The 19,314-nt window shown below is 38.0% G+C and overlaps 1 protein-coding gene across 2 annotated transcripts in view; it reads left to right on the forward strand.

Annotated features, from left to right (window-relative positions):
• The window catches only part of Nmdar2 (NMDA receptor 2), a 379,887-nt gene that overhangs the window by 249,508 nt on the left and 111,065 nt on the right, over positions 1–19,314 (forward strand). For both annotated transcript variants that reach the window (XM_071593793.1, XM_071593785.1), the window contains exon 2: positions 16,455–16,633. In XM_071593793.1, the coding sequence (XP_071449894.1) occupies positions 16,455–16,633 (179 nt within the window). The remainder of the gene's footprint in view (positions 1–16,454; positions 16,634–19,314) is intronic.

Genomic DNA, 19,314 nt, shown 5'->3' on the forward strand with positions numbered 1-19,314 from the left:
GAAAAAATGAGCAGCGTACCAAAATTATGGGGAGCTAGACTTGAAATCACTCACGGAGCGAAGGTTAAATCTCTTGCATTAATTTGAAGAATGTCTTTTTAGCGATGATGCCGAAAATGTATTATTAGCCCCATCGCACAACGGTATGAGAGATTATGTAAATAAAATCAGAGAGATTTCGTGTAGAAGAGATAAATTTAAGATATCATTTTCCCACAAACGATCATGGATCAGAATAACGTCATCCGAACTCGCTAAGAGAGAAAAGTATTTTGTGTCAAAATTAGGCCGTTATGTAATCACCCCCTACCACACACCCTAAAAGTGGCTTGCAGGGTACCATGCATTGTTTAGTATTGGTTATATTGTTAAAAAATATAATAAGTTACAAATACATAGCCACAAATGTACTGCGGTGCTCTTGTACTTCTGACTAAAGAAATCCGTATTTTTTCATCGATTCATTTGCAAGTTTTCTCCTCATTTTATTCTTGATTACTGATCTACCAAACTGCTACAAATTGCAAACGATGACATAGATGGATTTACACAGTTAATATATCTCTGGAGCAAGGCCAACATATCGCGTTAGGATAAAATCATTGTGATACGAGTCAACCGTAGGATGACACAAAGCAATAGGTAACACTTCATTATGACACTTTTATTTTATTCAGTTTTATTTATCTCGGATTTTCCAACAACTTCCAGTACTTCCCGATCACCCATAATTACTGTCACCATCGCTATTATTATTGACCGTCGATTTGGTGCAACTCTCCACTGCATTCTACAATCAATTATTTTCTCTATGAGCGTATTTTTCTCGTATTTAACGCCACCAATACTGTTCCATATCCTCACCCAGGATTTTCTATCGCGGTTCTCCCCCGTTACTTTTCAATCGAAGAATTTCTTCAATCTTGTTCATGCCACTCTCTTCTTTAAAATATGTCGAAAAAAATTATGCATGCAACGCCCGTAAAATAATTCTTGCTCGATCAAGCAAAACAATGCTAAAATATTTAAAATAAACAGAATATTTGGAATAAATTTGCAATATTTATAGCTACTATGTGAATTATAATAATATTCTGCCCATTTAATTCAACTTTGGTCCATGAATATTTATGACCTGGATCACCAAAATATTAAGCAACAACAAAATAAACCTGATGAAAATAACTAAGGCAATATGATAATGCACTTAAACCGACAAGAAAACAATTCGTTATGCGTGACGAACTTCATCATCACTTACAAACATTGCCAATCAACAGCGTTTAAGTTGCTATCGTTTGCGTGGCGCTAAGCCTTTGCGCATAATGGAATATAAGACAAAGCAAAGACATGTTTCCAAAGCTTGCTAGTTGGGACAAGACTGGAATTGGAGGAACTCTTGAGTGAGGGATAAGGTCTCCCTATGAGATGAGAGTCTTAAAGAAAAGTTAATCAGTCTGGGAAACGAGTTTCTCGACGCAAAATTGTTTAACCGAACTTTGTAAGCGAATTAAATTGCAAAGGAGGAGGAGGAGAACAAAAAGGGAATAAGGTTAGTGGGGAAGGGAAGAGTGGCATAGGTGTTAAAAGGCATCGGAGCCAGTTAAGAGCACGAATATGTTCTTTCAGGGGTCTGGGGAACCGATGAACAAATTTCGAAACAAAAGCGGATGGTGCACGGAACGGATATGAAGGGAGATGGGCAAGCGTCGAGGCGGAGGGGCAGAGGATGTATCTCAAAACAAGATAGAAGGATAGAGGCGAAATCATATTACACCAAAGTTTTCCGAAGGGATGAGTTGAAGACGGCACAGGGGATGGAGGGAACGAAGCGAAATGGAAAGGGCAAAGAAAAGGTCGTCACGCCTCACTCTTATTAGTCTGCCTTTGGTGTAATGTGAGATGAGTACGTGGTGAGCAACATGAGAGCGACGTCCTAGCAATTTCCACGAGTAAATGAAAAAGAATCAGTTCAACTTAAACCAAGGCTTAAGTATGGATAAGTACAGGAAAACAAGTCAAAAGCCGTAACCTGTCGACCGCGCGCAATCTGGTATTATTCTTTATTCTGTCGTTCTTCTCCTCTCTGCCTTAAATGTTTTTAAGTGGCAATGGTTTGCTCAGTGACAACCACAGCGGTTACCCATGAAAATATGTACATTTTTGTAATTCCAAAAATACGTTTATATTGCGGAAAAAGCTATGTTTGCTGTTGAACAAGGTCTCTTAATCCTTCCATAGTGAGCTAGATATACATATAACGTCAAGATTTCCGTCTCCGAAGGCATCAGTTTAAGAATATATGATGTGTTTATATATTAAATTTTGTCTAGAGTATTGATTTGGGAAAATACTACGATATGATGACCTATAAAATGTTTTTCAATACAAGTATCAATTATAAAAATGTTTCTAATATCACGACACAAAGTTGACGAAAACGAACATAACTATCGCAGTTTCATTAAAATTAAATTAAATACTTGTCTCTCCAATTTTATTAATACAAGCACCTCTTTTTCATTCTCGATTTATATAAATCGTAGACCGCTACTTCTCAAAATTAATTTTTTCCGCATCACATGAACAAGTAGATACCTATATTAATTTGCTTCCAAGATTGATACAACCCGCTATCTTTCTTTGTTTTTGAATTTCCAAGAAATATGGTCAATATTTATTAACGCGGAATTTTTTCTCTTTCGCAGAAAATACGCGCCGCAATCAATCGTCCTCCCTTCTCATTGTTTCCCTCTCTTATATTGCTCAGTTATTCCTTTCTTTTTGATTAATCAAGCGCCAAAAGAGATTGGGGTAACAGCCATTGTGTGCTATTGCAATGGCTATTAAGGCCAGCAAATGTTACGAGGAGGGGTAGCTATGGGTATTTTTTCCGCGTTTTCTGGAAAGAAACGTTATCTCTAGTAACTCTTCCTAAACCCTCAGATTTCAAACTAAGGTCACATTTGTATATTACAGTTGAGGGATGAGCGCAGTTTGCCATTTCTTCATCGTCATTACTTGTTATACCTCACAAATCTCTCCTTCGACCTGTTCAGCTTCAGAAATTATCTCATCTTCCATGTGATTCCAGCGCCATGTACCTTAAACTGTCAAAAACCCTGAGGTGTAGCAGTAGGAAAACCGAACACACGGGTGTTAAACTTTCAGTAGAATTGTAAAATCTTTAATGCTTCATCGACATTGTAACATTGTTTTTAATTCGTAGGAAATGATTGGTGACATTCTACTCCATTACGTTATACACTTAGAATTAGAACTAAATTCTAAAACTACAGAACACAATCTTTCTTCCTTTGTTTTTTAAATAATTGTAAAAGTCTTTGAAGAGATATTAAATGTTCTCTCCCCATGTAGGAATTTTAAAAAAACGTACTTTAAACGACACTAAATTGAGGATTTTCACAGGGTAAAAAGCATTCGCATTGTCTGGGATTGTAACCAGGATCCCTTGATGAGCAATCAAGGCAAATTATTTTTCGCTACGAAATTCCTGCAAATTTGCTCCATGTCAGCAGCTGCCTAAGGTAAGTTTCGAATAACTATCTTGGAATTTCCCGCAGTTGTTTGGAGACTCTTTTAATATGGTGCTGGGTAAGCTGGGTTGATATTTCTCTGCTACCTAATTTAAATTCAAGGGAATTTTATTCCTTAAAAGTTGGTTCTATTTCATATAAGTCATTTAGTTTACATATAAAATGAGAAACTCGGCACTTCGACAATAACCCGAATAATCGACTTGCGATCAAAGATTCCTCAGTACACAATGTTGATGGAGTCAAACTGTTTTGGTGCTCTCTTGGAAAGAACGCCTGTCCCAGCGGAAGGGTATTATCGAAGTGGAAATATGTAAGGATCGGAATTTTAATTTTAGGCAACTTAATTAATCGTTGCTACTAGCAACAGCTTACCTTGGCCAAGCGCAAACACGAGCTGTTCTTTCCCATCGTCCACTTAGCTGTCCGAAGTTCGTTCAACACGCATTCTTCCTCCAGTCCTTCCCCTTCCACCTGGACGCCTTTTCTCCGCATTCCAACTCCAGACTTCAGCTTTACGGTGACTTCATAGTTCCCGAGTAATATCAGATAACTTTCCTTGGCCGTCATCTAGCTGATCTTTGCTTTCAGAATTTTGCTTCGTCCTATTTAAACCAATGACATATAGAGCATTAGCAATTACGTGCATGTACCTATTTCCCGCCAATTCCTCTCGAGGAGAAATTAACCAGTTTAATAGTGCCACCGCTTTTGCATTAAAAAAATCATCACTTAACATTCCTAAACTTATCGTACTAAATAATTTCCTAACTAACTAACTAATCTGGGTGATGTCTGTTGACCTATAAATCTGGGTGATAACTACTAAACGATTACTATGCTCCACGGTAATTAACGTAGTGACTTAGTAATTACATAAAAGAGCTTCTACGGTGGCCACTTTGATTGCAGAATCACTGTTATTCCCTAAAGAAACAATCAAACTTCAAAATATTTTTTCACGGGGTCACTGAAAATTATTATTTTTCAATTTGATGATTTAATGGCAAAAATCAGTGTGGTGGCACTTCAATTTGTGATTGTTTTTCTAATGCCTTTTCCAAACTCGAATGTTTCATTTCAAGGAGTGCAGTTTCAGCAATTAAAAAAGGAAACACAAAGACACTGCACAAATATCAGGGTCTCCTCTATCTAACAATCAATAAATTCGCTCTTTTTCCCATATTATTCAGGGAATATCTTCAATTTTTCGGAGCATTTCACGTCCCAAAAACAAGGGGTTTTTGGCTAAATATTATATGGCTATGTGCTTTCAGTCGTTAGTTGCATGCGCCAGAAATAACAAGTAACAATTGATACTCTGATAGTATTAACTGGCAGGTAAAATAATATCCTGATTCCATACCAATACGTGAATACATATAGAGGTAAACCACCAGACATGACCCTGTAACAATCATTTATTTCCCCTGTCAGTGAGTCCTCCCTTTCAGAATTCCGGAAAAATGGTGATGCTTGGTTTCAATAAAATCCGTAGTTCACAACAACAAGTTTCAATAGTGATGTAGAACAAGCAATTACCGAAAGATGTTTGCATGCTGAACACCTAGTTATGATAGCCTCACTTGACTGGTGCCTAGAGGTCGTTACACTAGTTCGTTGAAAGAGTCCGGTTCCAAGCACCAAAGACCAGTAATCATAAGCCTTTGCAGCGGCATTAATTTTAGCTTCTTTTCTGCGTATTAAACCGCTATTTTCCACAACTTTTTTTTCTTAGTGTCAGGGACGTCACATGATAATAACATGGTAGTCGCCAGCGCTTAAAGAACGGGTTCATCCACAGCAGCGGAACGTCGACTTGGGGGGTTATGTGTTTTGGCACATTTTTATACGACTGCAAGCATTTTGTCAATCTTATTAGTCATTTGAAAACTTAGTGCAACGTAAAACTTCATTGAAATGCATTGAATATGTCTCATATTTAAGTTTACAATAGTAATTTCTAATCATTCTTGGACAAAATTCTTGGTTATTATTTAGTCTAAATCAAATAAAAATGGATTGGATTGAAATTGAAACACTTTCCCTCTTTCAATCTAATGATAGCTAATTGATTACCTAAACAATAACTAATTGACTTCATTCTAAGTCGGCGTGGCCCGAGAGCTCTATATTATAGTCCATCTACAAACCCACGCTTGTAAATATCTCTATTCGTCAACAGTCAAAACAGTTACAAATAATAGCTGTTTATTCACGTTCGCAGTGAAAATATCATTAAAAAACGATAATTCCAAATCCATGGAGCGTATTCCAATAGCCTGGATAGCGCAATTACGTGTTCTCTTCAGCAAAACTGCTAACAGGTTACACCCCGTCTGAATACCAATAATGAACTATTATCTGGTTATCGAATAAGGTAGAAATTAGTTCATTTAATAGTGACCCCATAAAATTGGTCGAACTTGAAAGGAGTAAATGTTATACAGTAAAGTAAATACTATAGTTATATAACATGTTGGGGATAAGATTTTGTCGCTTTGCAACATTATCGGAGTGATAATTTCGCAAAGCGACAACTAAATTTTCAAAATAAATGAACCGCGAAACACTAAATTATTTATTTTAATCTCAGAAAGATTTTTCTCCCGTAAAATTGTTTCTACACCCTTATATATCATGCGGCAAAAGTCAAATGGCATATTTATGTCACCACAGCATTAGATTCAACAAACTGCGGATGTATGCCCCGTGAATTACGAAAATGAAAAATGGAAATAAAAGCCATGTACAAGGTCGTTAAAAATACATCGTGGGTAAAATTCATTCATTTAAACATTCAAGTTTGATGCATCATATTAAAAATAACTTGTCATGCATGAATTTGAATGGAAAATTTTTTCCGAGCACCAATAGGAGTTATTTTATTCTCTGTAAGTTTCCATCCACTGACTTGTAGAAAAATGAGATAGACTACGCACGGTCCTGGGAATTTAAACGTTAATAAAAATAATTGAAAATTATGGCTTTGGCATAACGAGTAATACAATGATACATGCGGAAACGTAGAATTCCTCATAAACAAACAACCTGAAACCAGAAATGGCGCTACAGACAGCTTTCCTTCATATGAATATAGAAATTAGTCCATATTTTGGTAGAGTATAATTTAAAGTACGCTTCATTTCCTCGATACACAAATCAGAAAATATAAGCAAGAAATTGAATGGTAACGGATATATATTATTATCTTTTTTCCCTTCATTAACTTGGCGTTTCCTCGAGACAGTGACTTGAGGTAACAATATTCTTCGGTGTTCAGATATTTTACCTTTTGTTCACGGTTCCCTTTATTCTCAAGACTAAATTTTGGCTTCAAACTACGTTTTTAATCACGCCATCTTTTCCTGGCGAATTATTCAGCCAGCCACGGTGTTTCAAGTGTGTTAGTCAAACCAAAAAGTAACAGAAGCAAGGGGTAAAAAACCGAAAATGTGGGGATAGAACTCGAAACAAAACCGCCAGCCATCCTTACATTTTATGGGATGATTTTTCGCCTCTGAGGAAAAAAAATGGAAATTCATCAAAAAACAAACGCCCCTCCACACCCTGCCCCCCGCCGTTAATCCTAAAGCCCCTTCTCGTACCTCTTTCCACCCACATTCCCGTTCGTCGGCCAAACTCCTCCCACAAGCCATTTTCTTGTAATAAGAAAGCGTTGGCTTGCCGTTCACAGCCAACCTCAGAGCCCTTTAAGGCGTCTTAAGTAGACCCTGCAACAAAAGAACCTCCCTTCAGAAGAAACGGAACAAGGAAGGGGAGTTGCAGTGGGTGACTGGAAAAGGGTGGAGAATTGAAAAAGGGAAATGCAGCATTGCCAACCAGTGTGTGTATAATTTCCCTTTCTTTTGAGCCCACACTTCAGATAGCCTTTCTTTCTGAGACCAACGAGGGTCGGCGAATAATCTGCAAATCACTGCGCGAGACAAAAGGGCATATTATATATATATATATATATATATATATATATATATATATATATATATATATATATATATATAATAAATTAGACAGAAGTGATGGACCGAATACATTTTTAAAGAGTAATCCTCGGAATATCAAGAAATCAAATGAGCAAAAATATATTATGAGTATAAAAAATTGAATAAAAACAGAGCAGTTTTAATAATGGGGTAATTTGTCTATTTTTAAAAAAGATTCAATTCATTTGAAAAGTAAAAATGATCTAGACAATAGACATAAGATTAATTAAACTGGAAAGAATCATGATACAAAAAATCAGCAATGTAAATAAAAATAAAATAAGTTGAAGGATATGCAGGCAGAAAAAATAATATTGGAGCTATGAATTACAGCATGACGAACAAGGAAGGAATCTGCCTCCACTATACAATGTATCATTTTAAATATTTAACTTATTAATTTATAATCGTATATTTTTAGGCAAAAAACACTTTATCACATAAAACATCGCAAATATATTCTCTTTGTGTCTAATATCTTAGCATTCTCTCAGCAGGCCAATTTTATCAAACATCCAAATTCAGAACAGGTCTTGATTTAGGCCTTTAGAGGCAACTTTGTCAATCTCCACCATGCTTGAAGACGTGCTCAACCCTTTCCGAGGATAACTGCGTGGAAAAGAAGAAGAATGAAGCAAATTGGAAGGGTGTGTTATGAATACGAGCAAAAAAACTAATGTAGTGAAAAAAGGGAACAATATTTTTTCTCCCAAAACCCTTTGGAGCAAATGTGACCAGACCACTGGTAAGCAAAAGAACAAATTCGGCATTGGGAAGGGATGAAAGAGAGAGAGAGAGGTAGTCCCAGAGAAAATGGTGCGAAAGAGGAGAGATGATCCTGAGAATGAGGAGTAATGGAGTACTCTTAAAGGGAAAATTCGAGTGAGATGGAAGAGGGACGCGAGCGTAGGGGACCGTAATGCACTGCCAAGGTAAAGGGAAAAGGAGAGGCGAGAGGGGCACCAGTTCGTGGGAATAAGCGGAAGAGGGTCAGGAGAAAGAGCGCCTTCTTGCTGGGCGACGTTGGAGTGGAGAGAGGGAGAGAGGTGAGTTGGCCACGTAAAAGGAAACGGCAGCGGCACGAATGTGTGTGTGTGTGTGTGGTAGGGTGGAAACGGGTGACCCGGAGATAAAACGAGGGCGAGTGGAAAAGCGGCATGAGGCTCACGCTCAAGAGTGGAATGGGTGGGTGCCAGCCTCCCCAACCAGCGCGCCGCGGGACCGTATTTCCTTATTCTTTGCCTTCGCGTGAACACGCTTCCCACATAACTTACATTTATTTTGAGTAAAATTATGGGTTTCGGATACGTTCAATTCACAAAATTGTTGTTAAAATTTAGGAGATTCCAACTAACACGAGGGTAGACGTGAAAAAAATGGATTTAGCAACGACGGCTATCCAGTTTTCAACGCCGGTGAAGTTCGACTAAACTCTCCTTCTGTTGGCACATTCAGGGGCTGTGGAATCATAGAGAAGGAATTGAGGGAGAAGGATGGCAGGGCAATAGAAGACCATAGTATAAGGAAAGGAAAGCACCGCAGGAAGGAAGGGGATGAGCAATTTATAAAAGGGATGATAAGAAAATCTCTAAGGCTAAAGACTTAAACACGATGACAAGAAAATAGACGTAACAAAGCAGGAAGAGTTCATTCTATTCGTGGGGAGGGAATGAGAGAGATATAACCCGAGAGAGATTATTCCAATTGCGTTTTAATTCTACGAAATTTCTTTCTTCCGTTTTATGCGACAGTGATGGGCCTCGCGCGGCTTGTGATATAAAATGTAGGGAAAGTAAGTCCAAGGGTGTTTTCAAAAAAACATGAGCGTCTTAGGAAGAGGGACCCGTATAATTTGGCCGGGCATACAGTAAAAAATGGTATCGAAAAAGAAGTTAAGGTTTTGCTAAAGTGGGGGAGGGCATACCAGCAAATATATACAAGGCTGAGGAAGAGTAGAGCTGGAGGGTGAAGTGAGGGCGCAGTTGAAAGATAAATAAGAACGAAAGAGGAAGGAAAAGGAAGACGTCGACGAATGTAAAGAAACGCGGGAGTTGAGAAACAGGGTAAAAGACAAGAATTTGGTGAGTAAAGAAGGAGCAGAGCGAAAATATGGAATGAGATGAGAGAAAATGACGAAGGAAGAGAGAGAGGAAGTAAGGAGGGAAGCAGGAAGCCCAATTGAGAGATTGATATGTGCTTTCATTCATCAAACCATTCTGTAATTTACTTCAACATTCATGTACACCAACATATCCTATACCGCAAGCCTCAACTAGCATACTCATGTTCTAAGATTTAGGCTTACTAATAGCAACAATTTCATTTAATGTTACGTTAATGATTGAGTACAGTTACCTCAGAGTCTGCCCCAGTATTCAAACGATTGCATTTATTTAAGCTATTTTCATTTTCTAATGCTATTTTAAGGCTGATACTCCCACTCTAAAACTTAGAAATTTCAAAATTTTACGCGTACTTTCTAAAAGCACGGCTTGTGAATACAGCGACAATTGGTATAGTTTTGCCCGGAAATATAGATTTATCATCGGAAACCCTGCCACAAAGAATCCACATGAAACTGATACCAACTTGTATTAATAAAATTTACTATGAATGTTCTCATCGATGACCAAGGAGTAATTCTACTCTCAATAGTGACGCCGCTGAAGGTTTTGTTAAGCACGATTAGTACTTGATTCCAAAACATGAACACCGGTAGGTTGATATCTAGGCCATGGAAGAGAGGTGCGAAAGACAAACGACCTTCCTCATTATCCAGCATTCGCCCCTACTCTTTTACGGGGACGTCATTTTTTCCAACTCATTCATCCTGGGTTTTAATGAGTTTATTAGCAAGATAAACTATAACTCTTCTGAAATTTACGAGAGCATCGAAACTGTAAGCCTCCATATATTCACCCTGCTGGCGTCCATGCTAGGAATGAAATACACTATTAACGATACATTTTTTCATTTTTTAGAGTAATTATTTTTATTTTCTTACTAAAGTTTTGCGGAATTTTTTGATCAAGGCTATTATTGAGCGTAATATTCATTTAATCTTCATGAGGTATTAACATTCCCTCACTCGCAAGCTATTTCTATTTCTTTTCGCATACAAATTAGTTGAAAGTGATTAAGGTGACAGAGAAATCAATGGTTTTTTTAGGCATCTTAAAGAAAAAATGCCGACTAAAACGATTTCTGTAATTCCTACTTGATATATTTTTTGTTTTATTAATTAAGGAAAAATTACAACTACTACAGTGTATTTATCTTCAAAGGATTTAAATTCATGCAACTACTAAGCCAAGATGTAACAGCGACTTACAAAATATGATTTAAACAATTATATCTATGATAGACGTTATCTCGCTTGGATGGTAACACTAACTGTCTTCGATAGTCTAGCATTCCCCTTTATTGATTTTTATAAATCTGTGGTTCTTTTGTCCGCAGTTTTAAATTTCTATCAACTCTCACTTGATGTTACTACTGAAAAAATATTAGTAAGTGGTCAAAATATAGTAAACAAAAACCTTACACAGAGGTCCCTAAATACATCAGCCTATTCCGACTCGTACCACTTCGCTACTGTAAATATCAGGTATCAAGGTAGTCTTTTTCATTGTCACGTCAGCCAACTGCCTTTTTGGGAAACGAAGTGTGACACATTTCCCAGCTTTGAAACGCTCCCATTTAGGAAAAAATTAAGCTGATATTTATGGCATTATAAATTGTGAACTTCATGAAAAAATAGTTATGCATCACAATAAACACTATAGCTACTTTCAAATTTAGGCCTCGAAATAATTTATTTGAAAGACGGAATTTCGAGAAGACCAAGGTAAAATAGATGGCCTCGGAGCAGTATTTTGGGAAAATATAAAATTATAAGCAAAAAAGGTCAATGAAAAATTTAATACCGCCTCACTAATATTCAACAGTATTTATTGCAATATAGACAAATACCCGCAAAAATGTGATTTTTGCGGGTATTTGGGATACTTAAAAGATAATCTGCATACAAAATTAAGAAATATTTTATTGGAAAAATAAATCAATTTTCCTTTCTTTTTTTATGGAAAATCACAAGCCCTGACTTGCTAGTGTGAATAATGCTGCTTACATTTCGTTGTACTGGGCAGAAAATCAGAAAATTTATTCCTGAAAATGACAACATAAATTGCTGCCTGATAGAGCTATTTCGGTTCAAGACGTCAGATAAATCTTTAATCGCAAGATCTCTCGTGAACCTCCTTTCGGGAAGAACTGGTCAGAAAAAAAGGTCGAAAATGAGAGACGGTAGCATGTAAAGGAGGAAGTGGAGTAGAGGAAAATTGAGAAGAAAAACAAGCGAAGAAGCACGAAGGAAAGAAGGCGACGGCCAGATGACTCTCCATCTCTCCGCAGCCCCTTGCGTCAGCGAGAGGCACTCTAAAAAAAGGGGGGGGCAAGAGGGCTCGTGGAAGAGATACTGGAGTTTGTGCGTGTCCTTGTGCGTGCGTATATAAATGTGTTCCATTAGTCTTCCACGTTTACTGGATTCTTTAAGCGTTAATAGGGTCGGTGAAGTCTGAGATTTGTTATTAGCAAAAGGCGAGCATGCTCCCCACTGCACGTGTCTTTCTATCTCCATTTCTTCAGAAACACCTTTCGTCGGGAGCGTCGAGGGTGATGAGACAAAGCAGACACTTAAGATACTTAGTGGATGGGCTTTTGCGCTCCTGAAAAGAGGGTGACGTTTGAGGAGCGTGAAATTGCCTTAAGAAAGAGTCAGAGTGAGAAAGTCTTAACTCTTCACGTATCCTTAGCCGAAGTAATTGCCTTATTCAAGAAAAAAGTCGCAAAAAAGTAAGGCGTGTTGCTTTGATAGCCCTACTTCAAATTATTTCCTCGAGACTTTAAAATAAAACCTGCAAGTACCTTTATCCATTTGCGAAATTCCATACCCTCCACAAGGTAAGCGCTAATAGTTACGCCAAATTGTTTGTTTATACCACTTTTCTTAAGAGGATTAGAAATGCAGGGGCTATGGTGTTCTAGGTATTTGTGTTACTAGCCTTCGGAATGGCCTGCCAATAAAAGCAGAGGATATTTAGGATTTATTTTTGTTCCAAGGAATTCCCTCTATTATTGACACACATGCTATTTAACATGAAGGTTTTTAATAATAAATCAATTTAATCTTAAAACAATATCTGCCAGGGGATATAGCTAAATAGCATTTTATTAAATATGATTTCCAATTGAAGTTACCATTTTCATTGAATGTATCACTATTTCTGATAATCGCAATACTAGAGCTCGTCAGGGATAATTTGTTGGAAAACTCAAAACCCTTGTTTATTCAAATAGCAGTAAAAATTTCCCGGAGTTAAAAATGGTTTTGATTCTGACGAGACAAATATTACTACTTTGCTCGTATAAAGTTTTATCGTATTGACTGGCAAAAAAGCACTCCCTATTTCACATCAAGAATACTTTGATTTGATAATATACAGTCACGGTTTAAAACCAGTTCTAATTGTAAAGTTCAAGAAGCATGGTATCCTATCCCTAGGTTTGTCATCGCAATCATTCTTTTTGAATTTTTAAATATATTCTAAAACGAATTTTTTTTCTCGTAGTAAAGTCATCACTAATTGGAAGAGTACAAAAGAGCAAGCAGAAAGGCAGTACATAATTTCCACAACAGACCTTCCAGTTAATTGAGCAGCTATTAAAATGACAGGCCATGTTTTAACATAGCCATTGGATTTGGATATACAGTGAAAGATATCTATTTGAATTTCATCTTCACATGAGCAATGGAAATGAGAGAGAGCCGAGCGAAACATTGCGATCAATTTACTGGTGTATCGTATCATGTGGAGCTGTTCTGAGCAACGCATCTCTAATCACGAAGATTAGTTAAAAAATTACATTCAGAAACTCTGGAAGCATGGATCATAAATTTTACCAGATACTTTTTGGTTAATTTTTCTCGCGTAGTAGCAAACACCAGACATTTGTTATGCTACATATTTGCATTTTAGGGCTTGGAAGCATGCTATTAACACCATAAAGGAGAAGGATAGGTCAAGAAAATCAATGCCCAACCATTAGTCGACAATTACACGCGTAACGATACTCAGTTAGAGCTTCATAAGTAGACGGACGCTTAACTTTCCAAGTATTTTTGGATTGATTATGGGTAGGCATTGTCAAACGAGGCCTCGACCTACATTCCCACCTGTGAATCGTCTCTGGGACTTACGAGATAGCTTTGCCCACAGTCCAATGAAATCGTACACCACCTTAACGAAGTAACATTCGCAAAAGCGAAAAATACCTCGCGCGCAACTGGAAACTGGGGCGAGAGAATGAGAATATAGGTTCCCATGTAACAGAAAATGAACAGGAGAGGGTTATAAGAAATGACAAAAGTAAAGGGGCGGGGAAAAAGGGACGGAATATTAAGGACGAAACAGTAGTGAAAAGAAAAAATAAGGGGGTTTTATTAGAGAGGGAGGCAGCATGGAGCGAAAGGAAGCAGAGACGAGGGAAGAATTTGGCATCACCAGAGTATTAATGAGAGGGAGGGAAGAAAGAGGAACCCCCCCCCCCCCGATAATGAGACACGAAAAAACGAAAGAAAGAGGCTCACTCGAGCCAAATATTCAGACCATGACATTCTCATTTTACGTTCCCGTTCCTTTATGGCAATATACAAAGGAAAAGGGAAACCAGTTCTCACCTATTTTGAAAAATGGGACAGAAAATACCTCATAAACAAATAAGATATATGTGCGAGCAAACCTATCCCACAATTTAAAATAATGCAGAAAACTACGGCATGCACGTAAAGGGGAAAATCACAAAAGTAGTAGTTCAATGATAAGAGGAATTTTCAAAGGGCCCGAGGAAAAAGATGAGCCTAGATGAGTATAGGCACATGAAAGCGTCGTTGGAGAGAATTGAGAGAAAATTGCACGAGCCAGAGAATGTGAGTTTCGGCAGCCGAAAGGAGAGGAAGGTGGCGGGTACATTATGGAGGACGTGAGGAAAATGTCGCAAAGCCATTGAGAAAGCGAGCCCGAAAAATGCACATTTCTATCCCCGGAATATATGAGGAGCGAAAAAGATACAAAGAGATAAAATCGTTAGGGATGAAAGGTGAAACTAAGACGGCGATGAATATTAAAGCAGCGGACGGATGGAAGAAAGGTGTCAGTCGAGGAAGAAGGGGAGCCCTAATATGTGAGGAGAATTAGTGATAAGAGACATGAGAATGAGCTGAGACGGGTTTAAGGGGATGGATGGTGGGAGGTGAGACCGAGGTGGGAGAGTGAAAAGAGATGATGGGAGGGATGAAATGGAGGGAGGAGTGAGTGGTCGACGAGGAATAATTAGAAGAGAAAGAGAGAGAGAGAGAAGTGAGAAGAGGTTGGAGGATAGGAGCAATGGGGATGGGAAGAAAAAGAGTCGACGAAACCGGTCGACTTGTAAAATAAAGTGTGGAAAAAAGTACCATCTCTCTTTTGATTTATTAGAATGGATTTCCACAAAGTGAAGCCTGAAACCATCGAGTTTAAGAAAAAGAGTGCTAACGGGGAGCGCGAGGTGGCTCAAAGAATCGATTTGGGGATACGCTAGTGAGGAGACACCTTCGGAAGGGAATTTCCGATGACGAACAAATGACTTACGGGAATGCGATTATTTCGTACGCCGGCGCTGCATGCGCCGTGAGATGGGATTTCGTAACTCCGGGGCAAACATAGAATTGGGTGACAACAAAGTTTGGGTTGACGCCCTCGCTGAGGGCAAAGTGGATGTGTGCCCTCCCGCGCACTTTGTAAAGCTCGCCAGTTAAGGGGTAAAATATATTCGTCTCGCCAAGAAGTTGATGAATAAATATCCGGATCATTATCATACGATGAAAAAAGAAAAACAATTCTGCATTCATCGTTTAATCAAAATAAAAAAGCCAAGAAAAATATTGGTCTAGTCACGATTTTAGAACAAGCGGTCGAAACGCCTATTGATTTTTGAGTTCATTTAATTAAAAGCTGTAAATAATAAGCTATTTCAAAACAACTTGGTATTTTTTCTAATTTGGCAAAAAGTTATAAAATCGCAGACATTTGTGTTCATTGGCCAAAGTATTATGTGCGATGCCGCGAAGTGAATAGTGATAAAAGGTCGAGAGAAGGTAAGTTTAAGACGGTCGGTACTACTATTCCATCTCACCTGAGAAACGTATCGGTCAAATTAAAGCGTTTCACGTCACTATTATTGATCACTTTTTCACAGAAAATACTGTTTCTCAGTTTATTTAGGAAACTGGATTTGAAGGAATGTTGTGTCGTTGACATATATTTTAAAAATCATGAAGTCAGTATTATTAAAAAACGTTCATTGCTAACTAATTCTTAATAAAGTCGATTGCCAGTTGTTAATCTTCACCTTTCCACAAAACCAATAATTAAAAGTTAAAATGTATAGAAGCGTGGAGAGTAGTAAAATAAAGTCAAAAAGGTGAAGCACGTACACAAGCACTCAAACCGTGACCCTGTACAAGTATAATGCATTCCCAATGGGTTCTATTCAAGAGTGTCGTTAAGGACTGTAAGGCACATTGTTCAACTTCATTTCATTCAATATGCATTTCAGATTAACTAGCCAAGCGGACTTAATTTTCAAGGAGTAAAACACATATTAATATAATAAGGCCTTATAGATATCATTGCTTTGATGAATTCTCCAAGGCTGCATTGAAACTATTAAGGCTGAATTTTCCGCCTACTAACTCTCCATTCAATTTTTTTGGGTCCCTTCTCATTGATTCTAATGCTTTAAATGTCTATGGAGCTATTCTAATGTCTTGTTTCATTCATATTGTATTCCTTAGCCATCTTGAACTCCCTCTGCAAAGAATTCCTCTCGGTGAATGTCTCCGCCATACTGTATTTGATGAACTACGAGAAATATGGGAGGAGCACGGCTTCTGCGCAGTACTTCTTACAGCTGGCCGGCTACCTAGGAATTCCTGTCATCGCTTGGAATGCCGACAACTCGGGACTTGAAAGGGTAAGCACAAACACATTTCTCTTTTATGATTATCAGCTTATTCCTATGGCTACCCGAACCCCTATCACCCGGAAGGCTTTCCCGGCGTTATTTTTTTCCTACTTGTTTCTCACTCTTACTCTACAGTTTTCTCGCATCTATCGCTTCCTTTGTTTTACCCTCACGGCTCTCATTTTCCTTTAGCACTCATCGTTTGCCAGTCTTCTCCTCCTTACCATTTAATTTCCTTTTACCCTCTCCGCTGCCTTCTTCCTTTCTGCCACCAACCTTTCCCCATCCTCATACCCCTTCTTTCCCAACGAGGCTGACTTCGGTGTAAAACGATTCCTTCTTTCTACTCCAATGAAGTAGTAGCTGCAGATTCGATTTCCGTCCCATCCTCCGGCCGAGCAGGACCCAGGGGAATCGTTTCGCTTGGTTTATTGCATTTCTCATCGGATTGTCTTATTTTTTTGAAACAGAGGGGAAAGAGAGGGGGGGGCATGTCTCTCAGGCGACAGATAACATGGGGGAAAGGATTCTAAAGCGCAAACGGGTTCCATTTCGACGCCCTAAGGACGACGCAATCTACGAGTATATCCTTTATACTTTTATTTTTTTAATATCCCAATGCCTTGCGTCACACATAAGGCAAAAATTAATTCAACAAAAATCGTATATTTTCTGACATTTCAAAATAGCGCCGCTTTTATTGAATCGGAGCTCTGCATCCTCGAATACTCCACGGATATTCCTGAACGGAGGTCTTTATTGGAAAACACGCTTGCAGAGAACGGAAAGCTTCGACAATATTATGAGCGTTTTCAAAGAAATCGTGGCAAATATTTAACTACTATTTTCATATTGGTCACTTCACTTCACCTGAAAATATTTGGGCAACTTCTTAACACCTTCTCGTAGATCCATCACATAATCAATTGCTATCACGACTATTCAAATATATGTAACAGTAATCTTTTTGATATTTTATCAGACGCGAATTATTAATTTTAATAATATATTTTAAACTAGTTTTCAATGAAAGTAATGATATCAAATGAGCAAATGCAAGCATTCGGACATGTTTTTACTAATTCAATAGACAAACCTAGACAAGCCCAGACATATATTCACCACTTTGAATATGCTTGTTGAAGCACTTTTCACCTTAAAGCAATAAACCTTTATTCAAAGTTTACACCACCTGATGAATAAGTTCAGTTCCATTTGACTAGTTTAATTTAAATTAAAGATCCACTTGTATTCTTCCAGATACCTTCTTCCATTACTTGTTTGCTACATATGGATATTTACGAACATATTAACGCATTTAGTATTCCGATTGCATTGATTCGTCAATCACTTCCCGATTATCAAAACAGAACATTTCCTTACGGGTTTACCTCTGCGATGACCTCACGCGCTTCTTCCCATGACCCTAGGCACTCCCCCGAGTAGTCAAACGAGCAGTCAAGGGTACAGATGATGCCACGCGTCTCTACGGACCTTTCCCTCCTTAACCTTTAACCTCTTCCTACCTTCTTGCCGACGACGCCTCCGATCAATTCCCTTAAATCCATGTCTCCTACATCCCTTCTATCTATAGGCTAACATCGCTTTTTCGTAAGGAGGGCGTGCCCCACCTTCTTGGTCTCGCCAATTCCGTCCGTCCTCCCTCCAAATCCGAATTTCCAACTTAGAGAACACGAGCCGGGTCCAGGAGATTAAAGACCTCGTCCGTCCACCGCCTCCCACTCTTTTCCATACATTTAGACTTCCGGAAATCCAAAACCCCTTCCTCCTACACCGCACACTTCAAACGCAAGCAATGCTCTCTCGTACTTCACTTTGAATTCAATTTTCCTTTCTCGTCACTTAAATGTGATCTCAAATTCCAATGGCGTTTACCCACTTCTCCTTTTACTCACCAAAGCTTTCAACAATACCAAATGACATTATATATGACATCCGCCCAACTGACCCGTTGCATTCCTGATTTTTAACGTCCAATATGTCCATTTTCAAACAAGATGATCTATCTAGTTTCACTCACAAACTATAATTAACAGCCCATGCCGACTTTGTTCCTAAAGACATATACTTAAGTCTTTCTCCTAACAAATTTAAAATACGGATCAATGAAATTTTTGAACTTTTTTCTAATACTTTTCCCATTGTATAGTAGTTTTAATGGGTTTATTAGATTTTTAAAGTTGATTATTAGACTTAATATCAATACATATAGTTGTGAAATGAAGCACAGTAAGTGAGATGAGGAGGTGCTTAGGATTGTAAAATAATGAAAAGCGCTACAAGTAAAATAAAGAAGAATTAATCAGGCGATTGACGATAAAAGATAATTGTTAAAACAACAAGGGGGATGAGGGAAAAGATTTGATTTCAAGTACCACTACCAATAACGATACGCACACGTGTTTATGGACCGCAAGTAAGAAAGCAAATTAAATAAGAATCACATGGAAAATAAATGTAAATGGCATTGATAAAAATTAGAATTAATGATAATGAGAAATATGAATACATTCGGCTAAATTATTTCGCCTATATTTATATCTTATAGAAGATTAATAGATCAAATTAAGCCCTGGATCAATTAAGGTATTTTTCCGAAGTATTTGCTCTGGGATCCTGGGTGGCATTTTCCATTTGGTTAGTCCCGCCCTAATTGTGCGTCCAAATTC

The sequence above is a fragment of the Hetaerina americana genome, unplaced genomic scaffold, assembly GCF_022747635.1.
Source record: "Hetaerina americana unplaced genomic scaffold, ioHetAmer1.1.p SCAF_1, whole genome shotgun sequence".
Classification (NCBI taxonomy): Eukaryota; Metazoa; Arthropoda; class Insecta; order Odonata; family Calopterygidae; genus Hetaerina; species Hetaerina americana.